The 23,641-nt window shown below is 36.8% G+C and overlaps 1 protein-coding gene across 10 annotated transcripts; it reads left to right on the plus strand.

Annotated features, from left to right (window-relative positions):
• Positions 1-179: 179 nt before the first annotated feature.
• On the plus strand, positions 180-22,979 carry LOC308178250 (transmembrane protein 180-like). Of its 10 annotated transcripts, XR_013939652.1 has the most exons (9): positions 336-2,274; positions 3,570-3,749; positions 4,491-5,225; positions 7,532-7,686; positions 9,175-9,258; positions 10,242-10,385; positions 20,555-20,757; positions 20,869-20,988; positions 22,888-22,979. XR_013939652.1 is itself a non-coding variant. In XM_080556641.1 (8 exons), the coding sequence occupies exons 3-8, from the start codon at positions 3,597-3,599 to the stop codon at positions 17,031-17,033; spliced, it is 1,401 nt and encodes a 466-aa protein (XP_080412767.1). In that variant the 5' UTR covers positions 180-240; positions 2,084-2,274; positions 3,570-3,596; the 3' UTR covers positions 17,034-18,015. The 10 variants fall into 10 exon arrangements, 9 of the variants coding, with proteins under 9 accessions (XP_080412767.1, XP_080412769.1, XP_080412771.1 ...); XM_080556641.1 differs by lacking the exons at positions 20,555-20,757; positions 20,869-20,988; positions 22,888-22,979 and adding exons at positions 180-240; positions 16,904-18,015 and having other exon boundaries at positions 2,084-2,274; XM_080556643.1 differs by lacking the exons at positions 20,555-20,757; positions 20,869-20,988; positions 22,888-22,979 and adding exons at positions 186-240; positions 16,904-18,015 and having other exon boundaries at positions 2,145-2,274.
• The last annotated feature ends 662 nt before the right edge of the window (positions 22,980-23,641 follow it).

Below are 23,641 nucleotides of genomic sequence, written 5' to 3' on the forward strand. Positions count from 1 at the left end.
CGCCACCGCCGGCAGCAACGTGGCAAGCGCCGGCCGCCCGCCCCCGTCGCCCCGCGATTCAAACGCGGCACCCTCAGCTCCGCGGCGGGGAGCCAATGGGGAGCCGCCCGCCCGGCGGATTGAAGGGAGCCCGAGCCAATCATCGCGCCGATCCGCGGCGAGAAGCCAATGGGAGAGAAGGAAAGGTTGGCCCGGGTTAATGTGGCCCCGCCCCAGCAGGCGGCGGCGCAGGGGGAGGAGGTGGGTCGAGCCGGGCAGGGCCGGGCAGTGCGGGGGGCTGAGGGGAGCGCGGCCGTGCTGGTCCCTGTTGGGGCTCCCCGTGGCTGAGGCGGGGCTGGGTGGGGGGAGAAAGCCGCGGCTCCGGGTGTGAGGGAAGCCGCGGCTCCTGGGGAGCGTCCCTCGCCTCGACAGCCCCCGCGGGGCGCTGAGGGAGCAGCCCGTGAGGCGGGGCGGGGCGCGGACCCCCGGCTCCCCTCAGCGGCGTTGCTCCCAGGGAGGCTCCGCGTTGGGCACAGGGCGGTCCGGGGGTTGCTCCGGCGGCCTCCTGCCACGCGAGGGACGGGGAGCTGGGTCTGGGGGCTACTGAGGAAAAAGCTCCGTGTGCCCGCTTCTCTCAGGCCAGCGCCCCCGGGCAGCGCCTCCTCAGCCTCTCAGGAGCTCGGCGGGCTCGAAGGCGCTGCCGGTGCCTCCTGCTCCGGGTGCTTTCGGTTCTCATCCGCCCTCAGCAGCCTGTCCCTTGGCGTTGCCCCTCAGGACTAGGAAAGGGTTTATTCTTAACTCTGCCCTAATGGGGCTGAGGACGAGGAAGGTGTTTGTGACCATCAGGGCCATGAGCACCACACGGCAGTGCGGGACCCAGCGGGGCCTGCTGCCACCCGGTGTGGTCCAGCCAAAGCTCGTTGCCACTTGGGAATCCACTTTTCTTCTCCACTTTTGTGCTCCATCTTCTAGAGGTCGTCACCCAGCCCTGGGAGAGATGCGAGTAATGCCATGCTGCGTCTCGCTGCTTTAAACAGCCTCTTCTCTTGGCTCATCTGTATTAACGTGGTTGCAACCACTAGATATTTCTGAAACCGATTGCCTTCTGTGAGTCACGAAATGTCAACACCTGTGCTTTAATGTGCTCAATGTAAAGGCTGACTCTTAGGAAGAGGGAGGGGGTACTCACGCATGATTTCATTGTTGTACAATTAAAGAGCACATCTTTTGGGAAAGGAAGTGTGGTACCTCAACTTCTAATTGAACCTATTTCATAAACAAGGTACAGGACCAGATGTACCAATTAATGTAAAGAGTTGTGTCAGATCCTGTGTATTATAATTAGTCATGACACTAGAGGCCTGGTTGCACATTGTTAGAAGATTTTTGTAGAAGAAATGCTTTCAATTTTTCTGAAGCTAAGGGAACCATTTTTCTATTTATGTGTAGGAAGGAACTGAGTCAAGTACGATTTGAGAAATGAATGTTAATGTCAAGCATGCTTATTCTTGATGCCTGTGGAATTTAAGGGAGAGGAGAGGCCTCCCGTTTTCCATTTGAAAACCCAGAAAGGGTTACAGATGAAATGTCTACCTTTCCAAAGATATCTTCTACATGAATCACTTCATGAAGTACATTTGTGAAGACTTGAACACACATTTCTTCTAAAAAGAATGTGATGCTTATCAAAAACATACTTATTATAATGTCTTTCACAATTTTAATCTCTTCATAAAAACAAACATTCCAGATTCCATCTTTTCAATAACCTTATTCTTCATTTAAGGTTTCTCAGTTTATGAAACCAAATGTGTTACAAAGATGAAAAATTTAATCATATGGAAATGAAAGAGCCTTTGCAGCCATAGCTGTCTGAAAAATAAATTTGAAAATACTCATGCTCAAATATCTAAAAACTCAGTCATATTCTTATAAATAAACTGGGTTTATAAAGAAAAAACTTAGTTCAAGTTGTTTGTCAGCTTGATTTTTTTCTTACCTGTCAAGAGAAGTTATCTTCTCTTTGCATATAGATTCGTATGTGAGCATCTTAAAGATATGCACAAAAATGCAACCAACCACCTTTTATGTGCTCTGTAAGTAGTTCGCTTTCTGTGTTTGGGAGTGGATGGAAAAACTGCTGTTCTGCCCTCTGTCTGAGCCAGAATAGACACTTCTCCAGCCCTCTACTTGATCTGCAGCTTTTGTCTGGCCTCACCTGGTGATTAGGAGGTTACCGTCTGCCCTCACAGCAGCCTGTCCTCTGCCACTTTGTGAACCACAGGAAGCTAGAAGGTTGGAAACCACCTTGCTTTAAATTTCTTGTGTCTTTCGTGGTCATGATCATTGATATGATGAGTTCAGGGAGTTGCTTATAGATGTGCTTATCAAGCAGATCTTCAAACCAAACAGATACTCAAACTGTGTATTTTGATGGATATTTGAAAATTGCATTTAGGATAAAGTCGTAAATACAATGTGGAGGAGCAAAGCGTGGACCATTGACAGCAGGTTGTGAAGCTCTGGAGTTAGTGTGCATAATAAGGCTGAAATTTGAACCTGAAGTATCTCCAAATTAATGGCAGACAGCGTCTTTCAAATAGACATAAAGAATAATAAAGGCTCAGTTAAAAAGAGGTAACTGGTAGAAGTATTTTTGTGTTGGGATCATAGAATTGAATCTGGTCGAGAACAATAAAGGTAATCGTTACTTTAGAACGCAGAGGTTCCCTGGAGCTAGCTATTTTCACGGGATAGATTATACCAAACATATTTCACTTAATTCCTAGATACGTGGAAAAAGTCAGCATCTTAAAAATTGTTGGCTGAAGATCTGTTTGATATACTACAGAACTATATTAAAGTATCTCTGTTACTTGGAAATACTTTAAGTGCTGTATTGCCCTATACCAGTTACTTTCAGGATTTTGTTTACATGTGGTCTCTTCTAGTAGGAAAATGTTTAAACTGTTAAAAAGTGTTTTAATGGTTTTATGGCTTCTGTTCACATCTCATTTGTTTATTAGTTAAAAGTACTGCTTCCATGCTTGTTAGCTATTAACATTTAAAAATGCAAAAACAAAACTCTATTTGTTTTGAAAGAAATACTCATCTAAGTGTATGCTGCATTTGACATTCATAGCTATGGAATACGTAGGGTTATGAATTGAGTCACTTCATTCCTACACAGCTTCATAATTCTAAAACTACGTAACTAGCAAGAAAGATCTAAAATTTATGCAATTACTTTAACCTCTACACAAGCATTGGTGTTTGCAATAGCAGATTTTAATGTGCACCAGTTCAGAAAAGATTCTTTTAAATTTCTGTCTACTTGTTGTATTGATTTGTAAGCATTGATTATATTTAGAAATGTCACTGACTTCTTAATATTTTGTACCTATTCAGTTTTGTGCTCAGTGTCTTATAGCTCAGTAAAATGCGTTGCTAATTTTAGAAGAAAAAGTGAGGATGGGGGAGTTTTCCTGTAAGAGTCCATCCCTACACCTCTGAAACAAGCCAATCTCCTATATCATTTTACTTTAGAAAATTATTTTACCAACCATTGTAATTCTTTTTTGTAACTCAAGGAAGAATAGATTCGTACAATTTGGAAGATGAAGTTTGTTTTGGGAATTCAACCAAATGCGCTGGCATACTCCATGACTACATTAGGTGCAGGAATGATGAACAGTATCTTTAATTTCTACTACGTTAAGCTTTTCCTAAACCGATACAAAATTTCAGAAGTAGCGTTTCATCAAGCACAGGTATTGTACAATGGAATATTTTGATTACCATTGTGTATTATGTGTCTGTGTTATAACAAAGTTTTTTGTTTCTTTTTTAAAGAATTTCTTTTGAATGCATTGCAAATAGTTATACGGTACATTAACTTTAAATTTAGTTAATTTATACACAAATTAAAATACACATAAAACCCATTTGTTACAGTCTTTAGACTAAAAGACTCCGAACTTTAATTGCTGGAAAGATTTTTACCTTTGATATTTTCACTTAATGTTTTAAACTAATCTTGCACCTCAGCTCCATAGATATCTTTGACTGTAGTGCTTTCCTTTGGGGTGTTCAGGTACATAGATACTGCCCTTATTCTGCAAGTCATTATCCAGGTGTGCAACTCTTGTTGTAAGTAGACTCCTGAATGTAATAGGCCAGCTCATGTCATGAATTATTTGCTGTGAGAGTTTGGAAGATATATCCCAGGTATAAAAGTGTTCGAAGGAGTGAAGTCTAAGAGGCGCAGGTTCGCTTGTTGTTTATACCTGCCTACTTACTCAGTTTGATTTCTTTCAGATTTAATGTAAAACTCTAAATACCTTTAAGAATTTGGTCCCAAGTCTGTTTTTGACCTTGCATCTTTTTTTATTCTTTTAGTAGCGATTCATGTTAAATAAATACTGTGATTGTTATTTCTGGGTTTGTGTAACCTCTGCAGGAAAATCACACTAATGATAAATTCTGTTGTGTTTCTTGCTTGTTTGCCCCAGGTTGTATTTATGATATGGAATGCCATTAACGATCCTCTTTTCGGATATATCCAAGATAACTCCAAATTCGCATGCTGCTCAAGACGCCAGTTTTCAATTCTATATGGAGCTCCTTTATACGCGTTAGCCTTTTTGCTTCCTTGGTTTCCTTGGAAACATTATGAAGAAGGTGACTGGCTAAGTGGTCTTCACCTTATTGTTGCATTATGTGCTTTTGATGGTTTGCTTACTTTTGTGCTTCTAGCGCAGTGCGCGCTCTTTGCAGAAATTTCAACAAGACATGAAAGTAGGCTTCAGCTTATTAAATACAACCAAGTAGCAACATTAATCGGATCTACGAGCATTCTCTTTTGTGGTCTAATATCAGATAATATGGAAAATTTTGCCAGTTTTCAGGCTTTTGCTGTTTTGGTTGCAGCATTAGCAACAGCTTGTATGTGTTACACAGGCAAATATAGTACTAGTCAGTATGAGCAGAGAGAAGTTCTTACGGAGAATGCTAATCTAGAAAATGGTGATAGGGTTCTTTCCTGGTCCTCTGTAATTTCATTGACCAAACAGATTATGACAGAGAAAAACTTTTTATTTTTTGTAACTATGAACTTCTTCCAAGTCTTTCACCTAGCATTCTGCAACAATTTTATGATGATCTTTGCGGATAATCTCATTCCTAAGGATGTCCTTTCTTCCTCAATAAGAAGTGTCATGTACGGAGCAGGTTTTATTTGTCCTCAGGTAGGCAGTATCACTTTTGTATTTCAAAATACGAAAATATGGTGTTTCAGTAGTTCTTATTAGAGTAAGGTATCTATTTACAGTGTTTATTGAAAAAATGGTGTCTCCAGTGTAAATGATTGGCCATACCAAGAAACAAATCTAGCTCACCAATGCCCTAGAAGAAGAAAATACCTGTAGGTATGGAAGGCTTACCGGATGTAAGGCTAGGGTAGTGAGAAAGGACAAGCAGGCAGACTGGTAGAAAACCATTTTACAAGAATGTGAAATATGAATATGCAAGGAATGAATGTTTTGTGGCCTACAGGATTTGTAATACCCAGGCATAAAGGAATGAAAAGCATGATCAAGATAAAAAGTTCCTAAAAGCAAAATCTATATAATTCTTAATTATTTTGTCATTGTTTTTGATTTGTAATATATGATGAAAGAATAATCTCTTCTTCAGGAAGTTTCTGAGATAAACTGTACAAAACACTGGAAAAATTAATTAGGTATTAAAAGCATTGTTGAAATATATGAAAGCAAACAAAACTCTAAATGGCTGGTTGTGGAGAATAATACGTTCCCATCTATTTTGTTGTTTACTGTCTTGGTCAGCTACATTTACTTGGTATGGAGAAAGATTCCAAGACCCCAGACAGAGATGGAGGGAGGAGTAACGGACTGTAAAAGAAAGGAGAACCCAAACCAGTAATGTGTGAGAGCATGAAAACCAGCAAAAATATGTCCCACTGAATGTAAACATACTCATTTTTCAGTAGGTAGAATCTAAAAGAGGATAGCATGGAAGTGCACATGGAATTCACAGTTCAAAGTCGGTTACATTTTTTGGCTTTTGCATATATAACACAGAAGTGACTTTTTTTTTTTCTCCCCCAGATCCTAAACATATCTTTTCTATTCCATAACACTTAAATATAAATCATTTCAACTTTTATCCTTGCCACAAGTTTTATAGTTTCTTTTTCTATAACTCGGCTAGGCTATGAACTTTGGAAATAAATCAGAAACTACAGAAGTTAGGAAAGCTTGCATACACTTACACTCAATATATAGCAGTCACCACTGGTGATACAATCAGCATGACAGTGTGAAACGAACAATCTTTCAGAAAATGCATTTCTCTCTGGTCCCCAGAGACTCTTTGTCTAGGAGGTCACTGAACCGTAGAGAGTTTGCTGTGACCTTATTTTTCTCAGGTTTTGTCCCTTTGAGCTCAAGATATAATAAGAGAAATTCTCTGGTGGCAATGTCCTGAACTTCACTTACTGGAAAAGCACCCAGCCCTTGTAAAATAAAGCCCCTTCTTATGAACCGTTCTTTGATGGTCTGTGCTCAAACAGACTGCAGCTTCTGTCTCAGGTTCCTTTTAGTAGTGGCTGCAAAGAATAAGATCTGCCTACAAGGTAAACTTTGTTGCTGAAACAAAGGCAAATTTAAATGTAAAGCATCATTAAGTTAGCACTTATTCTTAAAATACGCTGTCCTAAAAATATGCATGTAATAAGGAATTTTATAAATCATAAGTGCTTCCCGAGACAGGGTTATTTCTCAATTACAGGAGACGAGGTCATGTTTTTTACAATAGCATCCACTAAATAACATCTTACAATTTCTAGTATAAGCCCACTTATGAAAAAAATGAAAATAGCCTTGAGCGAGGAGTATGTTTAGTTTCTTACAATCAGATTTTGTTGCTATACCAACTTTCTAGATTTGTTTTACCTCTTTGATCATTGGTTTAAATAGAAGTCTTGAGCTTGGAAATAGTATTTGCCGTAGTAATTTTTGTCTCATCATAGCATCCTGGTTTTATTCATTGTGTTAAAGTATTCAAATATGAGAACAAATGTATAAGGAGATTTCCTTCTTGTTCTTTATCTGAATATTACACGGTTCGAGAAAGACAACTGATCATAAAATTCACAAGGCAAGATGCTTGGTTTACAGTTAACGTGCTGCAAATTTAATTATTTGAAGAGTATCAAACAAAGATCATGACCATTAAATAAGTGAGGCAACATGGGAAATAGGATTTTCCTCAGAATGTAACAGTTCTTATCTGGCTAGTTTTGAGTGAAAGGAAACCATTCTTACGCGGTAGATGCAGCATAGAATGATCCAGTAAATATTTTCTTTGTTGAATTTTTATATTTTAATTTGGTTTGTACGTTTTAGAAAAACTTTTTCTTCTTTACTGGGTAGTAATGATTTATTTGTGTCTGTTCTGTGCTTTATAGCTCTCCTGCTGAAATACTATGCTATGTCTTTTCCTCATATATGTGTATATGTTGTCTTTTCAGTGCCTTGTTCTTCTCAGTCACGCTTCATTGAAGAAGTTTGGTTATTACAGAATCATCTTGTTTTCCTTTTACTTTGAAGGAGTAGCTGCTGCTGTCATGTTTTTTCTAGGACCAGAACATTATTATCTCTTGGCATTTTATCTCACAACAAACATGTAAGCAAGTATATTTCCTTTTTCATAGACACAACTTAAATAATTCTAACAGAGTGGACAGCTGTTTCTAATAGCCTGAAGATTTTGCCACTGCTTTTATGGTTTTCTTTCTGTTCTGTTTCACTCGTCAGAAAACTCAAAACTGCTTACAACTTCTTTCAGCTTTCATTTTAGTATGCTTCAGCTTTTAATTTCTGCTTTAAAAAAAAAAGGCTTAGAAATGATCAGTGACTATGGTTTGCAGCCAAATGCCTCCTGCCATATGTCTGTTTTAACGTGAGACAAGTTCAGATACAAGGTAAGCAGAACCTCTTGTTGACTACAAAGATTTTAGTAGAGGAACTCTTCAGTGAGTGTTTGCTAGGGAAGCCTCAGACCACATTTTGTAGTGCATGAACACTTGTGTATTGCACTGCAAAATAAGTACCAGTAAGTCAGGTATCCATTAGGCAACCAATACTAGGTTGCATTTTCAGTAGTAATGGGGAAGTATGATGCCAGGAAGTAATTCTTTAATTGAGGAAGCACATTATAACATTTGCAAAAACTTATTTAGAAATAAAGACCTGTTTGTATCAGAATATTGTTGCAGCAGTTCATTTTTCTGTTTGTTTTTTTTTTTTTTAATTTCATTGCTTTATTTCTACATGTTCCTACTTTCCTTTTCTACCTTTGTTTTCTTTTTTTTTTTTTTTTCCTATTTTCATTCTCATTTTCAGTATTTCAGTCATGGGCTACTGTAACGCTGAATTGTGTGACCAGTAAATTGCATTTCATTACTTGCACACTTTAAATGATGAAGATATATTTGGATTTCCAAAGGAAAATCTTAAAAGGTGCCTAAAGACTTTAAAGTGGTAATTGTTCGAAGCCTCTCATTAGTAAAAGCTAATCACAGCCAAAATTTAACAAAATGTTGAAGTCCTGATACTTGAATTTATGGTTTCAGTTAGCAGTTTAAGAGTCAGATTGTGTGTGTGCATATTTAAATGCATATGTGCATGCAAAATGTGAATACATACATAGGAATGCATATAAAATCTTTTTACTTTTCTAATTCTTCCACTTTGAAATTTGTCTTGCATGTGGTCTTTCCAGTCCTTTCCATGTCCATCTCAGATTTCAAGAGAAAATTTTGAGTTTTTTTGTTCCTATAAGGTGTTTTTTTTTCTTCATGTCACTTTAAATGACATTTACTGATAATATCAAGCAAGTATTTGTGACTCTTTCCACCAGTGTCCAGGAAAAAACAAAAAAAAAGTTAGGTCTGCATATCAATTTCTAATTCTCAATTAAGAACAGACCTACCAGTGCTTTCAGAACTTCTGTTTAAACATACATCACCATGTTTTAATGAACATCTCAGTTTTGTGTGTTTGCAGAAATGTTAGTGTAGTTGGATGCACATGCTAGAATTAGGCATCAGTTACCATTTTTATTTTGAAAATGTATTTTAAAAAGAATCTTAATTATTTTGTCTTTCTTTAGGGTAATTGTACAAGCTTCATTTAGTTTGTTCAATTTGCCCTTGGCAGATATTGTTGATGCAGATTTAATAAAGCACAAGCGGAGGTATGTCATTCTTAACTGTTTTTCTTGAAATACACTGTAATTTGTGATGTTACTCTTTAGTAAGTTAGGTTATGTCAAGGGAAGGCTGTAAGTGATCTTGGGTGCTCGACACAGACGTACTTTTTGTAAGAACAACGTAGCACAAGTAAAGATAAGAACTTTAATGAAGTTTCCTGCCATTACTTCAGCAGAACACTTTGAACGGCTTATTAGGTAATTTCTAGTTTTAATTGCACTATTGTATAAGCCAAGTTCTCCAGGTGGCTTTTTTTTTTAATGTTTGTTAATGTCAGCTTAAATTGAATTATTTTGTAACCCTATACATCTATTGTCATCTTTCTAACGTGAAAAAGGAGTTTAGAAAGTTTTACTTATGCTACTTAAAGTGCAAACTTCAAAGTCTAAGTGGTTGCTGTTATCTCTCCGAAATAAAAAGTGATAAAACCAGCTGTGAGCTAGCATATGACAACTCATGGATCTTTTGGATTTTTATCAAAGTGCAAGCAACTTCCTGTTGGTTACACCAATGTTTGTATTAGTGCAGATTCAATCTTGGTCAAAGGGTATTACAGGACTTCACCCTCAAAGGTGAGAACTATTGCTTTCACAGAGAAAAAAAATCCTTTTTTGGCTTCATGTGTGTAATCTTACGTTCTAATTAATTTTCCATGCATTGTTCAGTCTAGCTTAGCTTCAATAATTACTCAGTGTGCAAAAGTTGAACTTGTGTGCAAGTCATTTCAGAACTGGGGCCAAGCTGTATATAGCCCAGAGGTGGTTTTTTTTGTCTTTAATTTCCAAAGAAAATGAGATTTCATTATGATAGCTGATCTGTTTGCAGTCAGTATGTGTAAAATATAAAGCTATCTATTGTGAGTTAACATTTGCATATTAACAGGATTTAAAGAATCATTATTGTAATTGATTCTACATACTAATAACATGGTGTTGTATGTTTGGATTTATTTTCTGAAATATTTTAGATCACCACTTTCCTCTATGGTTTTTGGTACCAATGCTTTATTTACCAAGCCTGCCCAATCTTTGGCTCCAATGCTTGTGGTTACCATACTAAATCAATTTGGATATGAGAACTTGAATAATGAAGTTGCTCAGCCTGATCCAAGGTGAGTTCAGAAATTTGCTTAAAATCACATGTGCTTTAAATCACAGAACTTAGAGTGAAATAATCCTGTCATTCAGACAGTAAATGGAAAACTAATCTACCAGTAGTTTGCATCGGCTGTGCTTCAAAAATATGAGCACTTTAAACATATTTTTCATTTGTTTTCTTTTTATGCATAGAAATAAAATGTTTTCTAGATTTTTTTAAAAGGAATAAATCCTTTATTAAACAATACATTTAAGCACACCTACCTAATTTGGGGGAAAAAAAGGATACATTTCAGTATTTGACCATCTCCCTTTTCATTATGAAAAAATAAAAAGAACAGTTTGAGGTCACCTACTACTTCTTATTAAGATAGATGTAGTCCTGGCTTCCGTGTTTTGTTTATCTCACAAGCTGATTTCCTTAAATATATAATCCTAATAGGTTTGCTTTTAAGATATATTTTTTATTTGAGAGAAAGCAGTGTAATCACTGGAGGAGAATTTACCTCAAATAGGAGTATCATTTTGGCTTCTATACTGCTTACCATTCTAATGCTAATGATTTCATTGCATTCCCTGGAGACCTTAATATACAGCATAAAGCTGTGGTTGCTAGTTAACACATTGGAAATGCATGGGCTTTAAAAGTAAATAAATAAATTAACAGGGAGTCAGTACGCTAAAAAGGTCAGGCTGTTTATTTATGTCCAACAAAAGGAAGTAACAACGTACAGAATTATTGAAGTCAGCACTAAAAAGCAAAAATTAGTCCGATTAGGATTTGTTTGAAAGAACAACATGGATATCCTAAGTACTACATAGCTCCTCTACTCAATTCTGATTAGAAAGCTTAAAAAATGCATAGAAGATAATTATTCTATACCAACTTTTGTGGACATAGCTCTTGAAGGAAAAAAGACTGGTTATGTGTTACCTAAGGCTAAGAGAATATTTTGTATTTGAGGAAATTTGTAAAAAAAAAAAAAAAAAAAAAAGAGGAAAAATACAACATAAAAGTGCAACAGGTAGTCTTCAGAAAAGCATCTTGACATAAGCAAAGAAGGCTTATGTCTCAGGCTATGCTTGAGAACAGTCGATTTGATTTTAATGCATTCTGTGGATAGTCAGACAGTGAGATGATGTGATAAGGACATGAACCTCATTATAATGTCAAATAAGATGAGTGATTTTTGCAGAAGAGTGGTAGGTTGAACTGGATGTTGAATTATGAGAAAGCTTGAATATATTCATCTTGATGACTCAGAGAAATTCAGATTTGAAGCAAGAAAACTTCAGATCTGTTCCCTTTTAACCAGAGAAACGATCCCTTTGTGGATGGATTTTAAATCACAGTAGTCCTATTTTTTTTTCCAATAAGTAGACTCTGAACTATAGCAACAATAAACTTATTGGATATAGAGTTGAAATACTTTGAATACTCAGTCCCTAAAACCTGTATTTGAAATTGAGTTGTGTTGAAATTGATTTATGTTGATTTATTTTACTAGTGCAAGGAACAGCTTAAAGGTACAAAGTTGAGATCAGTTAATCAAAAAACACCCGAAATATTCTGCGCATATACCTCGCCCACCCCCTCAAAAAGAATGTCTTAAATACAAAAGTCTGCACACATTCTGTATATATGTGTGTTCATGTGCACATCAGACGTGAACTCCAAATTTGACCATCAGAGTCTGATCTTAGTCATTTGACACTTCTTCCAGCTAGCTGACAAATCCAGCAGCTTCTCTGGAGAAGAATTAATGAAAATCAGATATTAAAAAAAATTGTAATTTCTGGATTGGTCAGTAAGTGCTTTCTTTGTGAATGGAGTACAGTGTGCATGTTCACAAAGACCAGACTACTGAAGATTGTTTCTCGGGAGTCACTTTGCCCATGGCGATGTACTCTGACCATTGACTGAGCTAAAATTACTTATACATATTCAAACCCTATCAACTGGTCTCTGATTTCAGCCATACATAGACAGGCAGCTTATGCACACTTGTCTCAGGACAGAGTTGTTATCTGGGGAAAAACAGAAACTGAATACAGGAGATCATTTCAAACATGCTCAAAGTGTTAACAATAAATAACATGTGAATTACATATAACGGAGTGTTATGGCCCATGCCAGTACAGTCTCAGCTATGTCCTTCCTTCTCCAATGCTGGCAATATCTAGTAAGTGCTCTAAAAAGCCTTTACTTTATTAGATATTAGTGGTAGTGAATTGTGAAGATAGCACAGCTAATCCTTATTCTGCATTACTAAAATGTTTGGGCCCTGAATAAATGTGTCTTAAGAGTTTCCAGCAATGTTATTCACCAAGAAAAGAAAGAAGATGCAAAAACCATAAACTAGTCAGCAAAATTTGCTGAATTCTAAATTATTCATTTTTTCTTTAACTGAAAATTAAAGCATAACAAAAAAAGTACCAGTACTTAGCTATAGTGAAAATATTAGTGTGTTACAGTTACAGGTGGGCAGTTCCTTCTTACATACAGATACTGTCCGTTGCATTAGTTTTGTTCCACAGATTCTCTCACAAAGTGGAAGAATCTCAGTAAGATGTATGGGATTCGCTGTGGCTTTTGTTTGGTTTGATTTGCGTGTGGTGGCGGTGGTGGTGTGTTTTTTTTTGTTTTGTTTTGTTTTTTTTTTGTCTTTTGTATGTTTTGAATGCTAATGTTCTATGGAATGAACATAGAAAAGTAATGTCCAGGTGCCTTCCTTTTCTTTCCTTTCAGGCTCTAAAGTTTGAACGTTGGCTTTTGTATTCTCAGCAACTTTCCAAGTTTTTGCTGGAGCAGGCTGCCTAGCAAGGTGGTTGATGCCCCATGCCTGTCACTGTTCAAGAGGCATTTGGACAATGCCCTTAATTATATGCTTCAACTTTTGCTTAGTCCTGAAGTGGTCAGGCAGTTGACTTGATCTTTGTTCGTCCCTTCCAACAGAACTATTCTGTTCTGTTGTATAAAACATTTTCCAGCAATGAGTGTACACTTGAGAAATTATGGGAATAAGCTTTTTCTGCTTGTTCACTCTTATTTTTGTTTAATACTGTCATTTCATTTTCTCATTTATTGATACATTGCTTATGCAAGACCACACGGAATGCTGGAGCTCACAAACTTTCTGGATGACTTCAACTTGCATATATAAAAAAAGGTTCTTACCTTATGGCAGAAGGGCGTGTCTCCCATACTTCATTTGTTTTATATATTTTGAAATCATTTTGTTAGCGTACTCCCTTCAGAAGTGGGCTTCACAAATATTCTGTCTTTGGTGCTCATCTTGCACTGTATCAGAAAGAAACTGTCAATCAAAAGCTATCTGCTGAGCAAATCATGTCTTCTGATTCTATGCCTCTGGCAAAAAGTCTGTGAGATGGCACTACCTTACCTATACCTCATCATTCCAGTAGTGACATTTTGATTTTTCAGCTACATGATACTATCTATGACTCTTCGGTATTCTCCATGATCAGGGTATTTCATTATTGTTTCAGCAGAGTTAATAAAACTCTATTAGAATACCAGCCAACTGTAAATTGCCAATTTTTAAGCTTGTCTGTTTTTTGTTGCCATCGTGATATTGAACAGTCTGCACACACGTATTCTCTGCCTGTGTAAGGACGACATTCCTGACCAGCTTATTAGGGCATCTGGCATGCTCTGAGTCAAATTCTTATCCCTGGAGATCTTTTGAGACAATATTTTGTTATCATCTTGGTGGCTTCAGTTACAGTTGTATTCTGCAGGGCACTCAAGCTGGTAAGACAGTGAAACAGTTTTATATGGAGAGTGAAGGCCTAGAAGAAAAGAAGCTGTAGTCTCCTTTCTCTTTTCATCTGGAGCACCTCCAGGTTGATGGTTGAGATTAATCAAAAATGATAAAATGCTTATCACTGGACGGTGATCCCTGTACTGTAATAAACCAGACATACGGAAGATTGTTCCACTCTTCTTCTGTAATGAAACCTTTGAACTGACCTTTAGCATCACCAAATTCTTACTTACCATTACCAGTATTTACTGCTGCCCCAATGGTAGTATCTTCTTAGCCATCAGTATGTCTTCTTCCTTAGGAGAAATCCACTTCTATCTCATTTTTCCCTCTGGTTTTGTAACTCTAAAGTGTGACTTTTCTGCTATGAACTGTGTATTTCTCTTCCAGAAGTGTTCTTGCCATTCGGTATAACCTCTATCACACATTTAGTTGGCTGATATATAATACACAGTTCTCTGTGTGTTACACATGATTCCATATACACTATACATTAATATACTTATTATACCACATTCTTATGGAATGGGGTAGCTACACATAAGTTAAGCATTTTGTAGTGGAAGATACCTTAAGTATTTTTAATGTGATAGCTTAACATTTGAGCAATAGTTTTCAGAATAGAGTGGTCCTGTTTTGTTTTTTTTTTGTTTGTTTGTTTGTTTTTGATCCATCATGGTAATAAAATGTTACCTGTCCCATACGGCTTGATATTTTAAATTACTATCATTTATTTTATATTTTGCTATGGAAAAGATACCTAGTTTAAAAACTCCCTCTTCTGGAGAGTTGCTGCAACTGCAATTAACTTCTCTTAAAAGTGTGCTTTTCAAATTCATTCTTCAGAATTAAGTTACTTGACAGTAACTCTTCATTATGTAATGGAAGCATTGTGAACTGTTGATGCATTTGTACTGAATTTCTGGACTACATCACGTTCTATTCAGACAGATATTAGGGAGGTCTAGGGGAAGATGGTATGTTTTATTCCTTCATGTGCAAGAAATGACAGTAGACTTGGAAGTTTCTGATAACTGGTTCAGCTAATTATTATGATGAAATCTGAGCACTGCTCTTGATTTATCCTGGTCTCTTAATGAAATATTTTCCCATTCATTGTTCTCTGTACTATAGATACTTTTCATAAGTTGAGGTTTTACAACACAACAATAGGCAATATTATTTTCTTAAACCAATATTGCTTCACTCAAACCAAATCAGGATTGCATCAGTGAAAGTCAGTAATTTGGCAGGTGTTCTTTCACATTTGTCCTTCTTTTTATATAAATGTGGAAGAATTTTAGTACTGAGAACTGCAATCCTCTTTAGTGTGCAGAACAGCCAAAGTACAAACCCCAACATGCTGTTAACTGCATCTTAGTCCTGTCTGCAACTGCAGATAGGTAAGATAGGTAAGTAGTTTGTCTGTGGCATCTCTGCTGACACTGCTCCTACAGTTAACTATTGGCAGTTGTGATGGTGGTGTGCATGATGTGGGCCCTTGTTTGCTTGTAGGTGGACTGAAAATGCAAGTGAATACAGGCCAGTAAATAACATGTAAATGGTTTACTGTTGCTACCAATAAACACTGGCTATGGGCCAGTGACCTGCTAGTGAATAGCTTCCATTTATTAAATGCAATTGCCTGAGCGATAAACTCACTTGAAAGCCTATGTTTTTTTGTTTTCTTATGTAGCATTAACATGTATGGGATTTGAGATAAATTGTGATTGGGATGGGGGCGTGTACATGTATGCACTAGGTTATGTTCGAGATTGTGAGCATTTTTCTGTTAAATACAGTGAGACATGAATTGATTCTTTTGTGATATAAAGAAACTCTTAGATTCCATTCAAAAGCTTACTCAAGTTTATGAGAGTACTTTCCTAATATTTAAGTAATTAGAATCCAATAATTAACAGAATGCCAGTAGATAATGATTCTAGCTACTAGACGAATACCAAAATGTATAATTTGAGATGTCAGAAACCATGCTGTTCAAAGAAGGAGTTTTTTAACTCTCATGTTCTCCTTTCTGATTCATAGTTGTTGACGCTTTTATTCCTTAAGAAGATTTAGATCAGGAAATACTATTCATCCACAAGAATAAATAAGCATCTGAGTGTTAATTTCACAAGTATTATTTTAGTAGTTTATATAATCTTTTAATCCCTTCTTTTAAAACAATAAATTAGATTAAATTAGTCTTCGTATATCAAGCAGCCTATTTATTGCACAGTATAGTGAGTTTTGTGCATTAATCATGACTCCCACCTAGCCCTCAGCAACTACAGTAGTATACTATGTGGATAGCTAGTAGTTCAGATTTTAACTTAAATAAAATAATTTCATGTTAGAATGTTTGCTTCCAGTACTGCTTTTCTTTATCTTCCAGATCTTTCAGTCTCACTAAACCTTTTCAGATGCTCTGTTCTATAATTGAATTATATTGCTTTAAATTAATTTCTATATTAAATAATACAGATGTGTAGTAAAGTAGTTATCTCATTTCCTCCTGGCTATTATGAGAGGAGTAAACAACGTAAAATCTGAATGTAGAATCAGAAAATATAACTGAATACATCTCAGTGATACCTGAGATAATAATTCCTTTATTTAGAATTTATTGTACCCAGTAATGTGCATGTGTTTATAAGGTGAATGCTTAAAAAATAATTTGCTGTGAAATGACCATGAAATTATCTTCTTCATATTGAAATCTGTGTTTTCATCTTTTTCACCAGTTTGTTTTTAGGTCTTCATGATGTCATGTTCTATTTGATCTGTATGGTTCCGCTTTGCATTGCAGTCGTGCAGATCCTGACGTGGACTCGCTTTTCAATCCAGAATAGTCATTTAACAGCTGTACGTTAAATATGTAACAGGTGGTCATTAAAACTTCTGCTGAACTGGACTTGGCATGTTTTAAATGTGAAAAAGCAAAATTGCTTTAAATGGACTGCTAGACCAAATACTATTTGAGCCATTTCAATACACTGTGTTCTTCAGTATAGTAGAATATAACACAGATCACATTCAGCCTTAATTCTGAGTCCCTGTACAGAGGATTTTTTGAGTTCAGCTATTTGAATGTGATGTGTTTTATCCATAATTACTTATTAAAGTAATTTCTGGTATATATTGGTCACTGTTTATCTCCTTTGAAGACTGGATATGGCAGATCAGGTAAAGGAATCCCTGGAATTCAACAGTAATGTATGTTCTTAAGCTTACTGAAAGACGGTGGATTAATTCTGCCATATCTGATAAAATATCAGATCTCTAGGGATAGTCTAGAAAAGCCCAGATAGACATCCCTCAGGGATGGCATGGAGATGAAGAGAAAAATGTAGATGGTGTCTACCAGACCATTAACAAGACAAATCTGCCAGCTGCTACAGGAAGCACCAAGAATAATTAACTACCCTGTAAAAGTCTATGCAAAACTAAATAAGAAGATTAAAATGGTGTTCAATGAAGTATTGCAGGTTATGGGAAAAGCTCCATACTTCCTCACTGGCTTTCCAAGTATCTCTAGTTGGTGGTAGGTAGATGCAGTTTTCTGGCTTTTTGAATGGGAAAATTGTTTTGAGGTACTGTATTGTTAGTAGCTGATACAAAATGTCATTTCATTCTGGTAAGAAAGACATCAGCATACGGTTGTAGTAGTGTTGAATTAGTTGGACAAATGTAAGCACACATATTAAACTGCTTGGTAATTTTGCTGTGCTCACAGTTGAAATTAATTTCTGATTAATCCAGTTAAATTTCTGACTTATCCTTACCAAAATCTTTTCAGCTTTTAAATGGATCCTGTGATTTTTATAAAATAAAGTTTTTGATACAATTTCAGAAACGTTGAATCCTCTCTTTATTTCACACATGTTGTAATGATAAGATACATTAGCATGGTTTTAGTACTCCTGTTTAATAGATACTCTTTTTCCTCCAATATACCTGGCATTAGAAAATCTATGTGGGCAACAATGTTTTTCAAACTGTGTAAGGATAGATAGCTTAAGTATAATCTAACCCTGCCTCATTTTCATTCTGTTTTCCTTGGTCAAACATAATTTTAGAATCACCTTTCTTACAGAGCGCCAGTCAGTTGAGAGTACAAGAAGATGAATTGCATGTATCAAGACTTTAAGGTGCTAAATCAGCTCATTTATCATGATAGGAATCTTGGAAACAAAAGGAGTGTAAGAATTTACTGTGCTTCTCGTTGGGCAATAGTCTCATTTAATGAGAAGGTTTGAGATCTGAAATACTAATCTTGAAAAAATAATATTTTATGCCTCAGTTTTTACATTCACTGAGTAGAAAAAAAATGTTTCCTTGCTTTTACAAAATGTTTTCAAAGCTGTGAGTGGAAAAAGTGTAAAACCATCTTTCGAATATTTAGAAATCCAAGTGAATCTTTTGATACGAATGTGAAGGTTTATGTTAAAATGTAAGAAGGTGGAAATGTGATTTTTTTTTTACCTGTTTTTATCTGTGTTGTCAGAAATACCATTATTTATTTGCTTAGTACATGCTAATAGCATTATGCTCATATACAATTGTCAGTTGTATTTACATATCCAAATAGAGTACTTGCAAAAATACCAGGACAGATATGGACTGTGTGTTTAAATTCTGAATTTTAAAAGATATGCTGTGTTCTATGTATGCATTTTCTGTCTAAAAGGCAGAAGGAGAAAAGGCTGAAGGAGAAAAATCTGAAAGAATTTAGGTTAATGTAATATTTAATTCAGTGTACGAAACTGTTTTCTCCCTGATTTTTCCTTTTAAAATGTTAATAAATAACTTACAATAGTTTTATTTTTCTTTAGAGTTTACATATTTTCTAATTTTCATATGCTCATCCAATCCCCATATAATACACGTTTTCTGATAGGTGAATATGTTGTTGCATAAATAGAGTTTCTTAGATGACTGTTTATTAATTTCTTCTAATACTTCTTATTAGTTACAGTGAATAGTTAACGACTGGGAAAGCATGGTGCTACCTGATAGGAAAACTAATAAGATGTCAAACTGATTAGGAAAACTAGTAAGTGTCAAAATCATACTAAGAATTCTTTGAAATGGCCAGATTTTTTTTTCATTCTTTCTTTCATTTTTTTCATTTTTTTTTTCCTGGAAGTTTTTTGATAAAGCTAGTATATTAATTGCTGAAATAAAAAGGATTAAGGGGTGATACGACTGAAGGCACACCTTGAATAGCCTCTAAACTTCTATATGTTTAGAATTAAGATAGGAAAAGTAAATAGTCAAAGATTTCTAAGTGAGACTGCCTTAAAATATGAGGGATTAATTGTGTAGAGTAACCTAGTTGAGAAAACAAATCTTAGAAGCACAATACAAATAATTGAATAGGTAAAATGTTAATAATTCTGCAAATTACTAGAATTTTGTATTCTCTCTTCTGTCTGCCCTATTTCTCTTGATATAAGGGCAGGAAAAAGAAAGCATCTTTCATCATACCAGCAGTCAATCTAAAAGAGAACTGGAAAACTGGCTTAAATTCAGGTGGTAGTCTAACTACAAAAAGTAGTGACAGGAGGTTGACAGCATTTTATGATTGACATTGCTTGTTCTCCATTTCTCTGACATTCATTAAACTTTGTTATCCTTTGCTAAACCTACATGATTGGTTTTGGCTGTGACTCAAGTAAAGGATGATCAAATTCAAAAGTTCAGTGTCTTGTAACAGCTGGTTTGCCTGCTTTCTCTCCTTATTAGCTCATAGTATGTGAGCTTGAAATCCCACTGCTGGAAAAATGCCACAATTTACTCTTGATAATTTAAGAATGTCTAAAATAGCCTCGTAACTGATAAGGAGGATTTAAGTGTGTATAATATAAAATAGGGAATGTTTTGATAACTTCAGGGAATGAGAATCCCATTACTTCATAGGATTTCTGTATAAATTCTGAGAATTTGGACCTTAATACACAGAATGAATTTTATTTATTGAAAATCAATAGATAAGTGTCTACTAGATTTAAAACAATATTATCTAATAGTAAGAAATTTAGTATAATTATATATAGTAGTAATATAATATGTGGTTAGTGATAAAACAGATGCAATAAATGACGATGAAGAGTATTTAAGTAGGCAAAAATTAGATTTATACTTTGTGGTGGTTACAGGCCTGCCTCTGTCCTCATTTTGTACTAAATGACCTTCTCAGTCTCCTGCTGTGCTGATTTTGGAACTGCTCAGTAATTCATGAATACGCTCTGTTGACATGGCTAGTAGGATGTTTACATTTGAATACCGTTGTGTAGCTTAACGGTTGCTGTCAGGAAAGATGAGCAGGAAGGGAAAGGAACAGTTAAGATATGTTTCATCTCCACAAACACTTATGAGTTCTTTTTTTACAGTATTACACCAGCTCAGGAAAAAGCTCAGTAATACACGCCATCGAAAGAATTCAAGCTGGTTTTGTAAAGGAACGTACAACCAAGACTGGTGGAGTCCAGTTGTGTCCAATCTTAAAGAGCTGGAAGGACCCAAAGATACCAAGAGGAATGTGTGGAGGAACTGGATTCCTAGGTTACCTTTGGGAGAAAGGATTTTAGATCAGGTATCTGTATTTGTTTATCTTACACCCTCTTTCTAGTAGTTGATTTCTTACTACTAATAGTAATAGAAGGGAAAGTTGTTAAATTGCTGTGCTTAATTGGGAAAATTACAGTCCTAGAATACATGAGGCTGTGCAGCCGGTCCTGTAGCTGTGTGTCCTGTTCCAGAAGACAAGGCTCCTTGTGATCACCACAAAGCAAATGCAGACTGTCTTTAAAATACTCCTTTCTAGGTAGGTATTCAAAACCTTTGAGTATGTTTTGGACCTTCTGGGCACTAAGTATTAAATAGATGATATAAATTTTCCACCAAGAGAAAGAAGAAATACTACCTAAAAATTTGAGGAGAAAGTAGAAAATAAGTTTGTTTGTTTTTTTTTCCAGAAATCCTCCCCAAGCATGCTAATTGCTTTGAATGATGTATGCATACACTTACATAACAAATAGTTTTCTGAGAATGCCCACCAATTGATATAGGGTACAATTCCACCAGCATATGTGCAAATAACAATATATTAAAATTATTACATAAATGTGCGTGAATAGTGCATACTTTATGGCCTGTCCAGAAAAAAAATATGCTTAGTATACAAATACTGCGGCAAAATATTAATGACAAATGTAACACTGGATAGGAACTTTGAAATGCCTTATTAAAACATACCTAGGTTGTATACTAACAATGCAAAGATGAAAGCTAATATATTTCTTATTCAGTATGCAATTCATTACCTACATTTCACATGTGATAAAATATATTGCCTTGTGAAGAACATGTAATTAACCTGAACCAATTGTATTTATTAGTTTACAAATTGCAAGCAGATGTCTGTTTAAAAAGCAGCAAATGTAGCTTTTGTCGTTTTTGGATTTTGATTATAAAGTTGTTTTATTCCTCACGGGAAAAATAAGCTAATCTGTCTTTACAAACAAGAGCGTACATAGAAAGCAGAGTCCTGATCCCAAACCAAATAAAAAGAAATAGACTGAAAAGTGCCTTAGCCCATCTAACTACTGGAGAAAGAAAATCTTCCCAGGGAGAACTGTCTAAAGCGCTCATGTCAAGAACATTCCTCAAGGAGGTTAAACATTAGTGAAAATGAACTGAACAGAAAAATCCTCTGGTGATATTTTGTTGCTCTGGTTTTGTTGATTTCTCAGAATAGGTAAGGTTGGATTTGATTAGTGCTTAATCAGAAGATCTTCCAGGTAGAAGCTAGGGTGCCTTGGTAGTTTGGCTTCCAGTATCACTCTTACCAGGAAATGAAGGTGCTAGACTCCAGCCATTCAAATTGGATCAAAAGGAAAAATATCAACTGTTCTGTGGCCACTAAGAAACATTTTTTGAGAGACTAGAGATAGTAGCCCTGATGCCTTACTCAGCTGGAATTTCAACTAATGAGATGGGTTTTGTCTAGATTTGCTTTCAGTGCCAATTGGTTATGGTATTCCTCTCTTTCTATTACCACAAATAAACATTTTTATTAGAACATAAGTGATTACAGTGGTAAAATACCTAACCCAAACCCAGAGGAACTAAAGCTTTTGTTCTAGCAAGGGCACATGCTCCTGTGTGAAAAGCCACAAGATTTTTATACAGACTGACCTACCCCAGATTAAAATGCTTCAGTACGGATTGTTTTTCCAGCCTATCCTTCCTCTGTAGAGTATTGCATTCAGGACACTTACTGATCTACTAGCTTCCACTATACCCCAGTGCATTCCTGAACACAGACATAGCATGCACAAGTCTCAAGTTCTTGTTCTCCTGCCTGTGCAATGTCTTTGTCCTCTGCGTGCACATCCTACAGCTTCAGGACAATAATTGTGGATTGTAGACCTAAGAACCTTCTGTTTAGTGACCCATGCTCCTGTCACAGACCCAAGAGTGTAAGCTTTGTAAAAAATCTATTAAAACATGTTCCAGAAATTCTACATTAGCAGTAAGGTTTAGTCTGAGCCAGAGCCATTCCAAAATAGTTATTTACAAGAAAAATGCAATGCTCAAGGACTTAAAGCCAAATCTTCCTTTTCAAACAGCTGTACTCTTTCATCTGCAGATAGAAGTTTTGAAGGGCGAACTCTGTAAAGACCCAATTTATCTTAAGATGCCTGCATTTTGTGTTTTTCAGGAATCTCACCACCTCCAGGCCTATTGACCTTAAGGGTCTGTCTGGAGGAAAAACCTGAAGAGAGTGGAAACCCAACACAGGTCGAGGTGAAGTACCACATCCATTTTTAAGTATTTACTGTTGTAGCAGCCAAGGATTTCTGAATTTGGTGAACTAATCCCCAAAACTCTGAACTTTAGTCAGGGTAAGGAAAGGTACTAATTTCAGAGGAGTCCTCTGTATCATCAGTCTGAACAACCACAACAGTGCATGGTCAGGCAGGCCTTCAGCAGTGTTTTTAGTCACTATCGAAGCCTCCCTGGAAAAGCTCACGCTTGCCAGGTTGTTACCGAGCCCCTTGTCATTCCTCTAAAAGACACCTCCTTAGAGGAACACGGGGAGCAGGCGGCTTCCAAGATGCCCCACGATGTTGTCATTTCAGCTCTGATGAAACGCTATAGCTGAAAACGAGAGCTTGGAGGGAGGGTGAAAAGCGAGTTGTGCCTTTTGTTCTGCTTTGTGACTGCATACACCTGCGGTGGAGAGCTGCCGGGGGGATCAAAGGCGGGACGATAGCCCGGGGGGGAAGGACGCCGCCGCCTCCCCTCAGCCCCTTCCCGCCACCGCCCCTCAGGCCCACCTCACGCTCTGCGCACGCGCAGCCCGGGGTGCCAGGGCGGGCCGGGGCGGGGCCAGGCACGTGCGCGCCGGGGCGGTGCCGGTACCGGGGGAGGCGGGGCCCGGTCTGCCGCGCGTCACGGCCCCGCCCGGCCCG

The sequence above is a fragment of the Anser brachyrhynchus genome (assembly GCF_964034855.1).
Source record: "Anser brachyrhynchus genome assembly, chromosome: 15".
NCBI lineage: Eukaryota > Metazoa > Chordata > Aves > Anseriformes > Anatidae > Anser > Anser brachyrhynchus.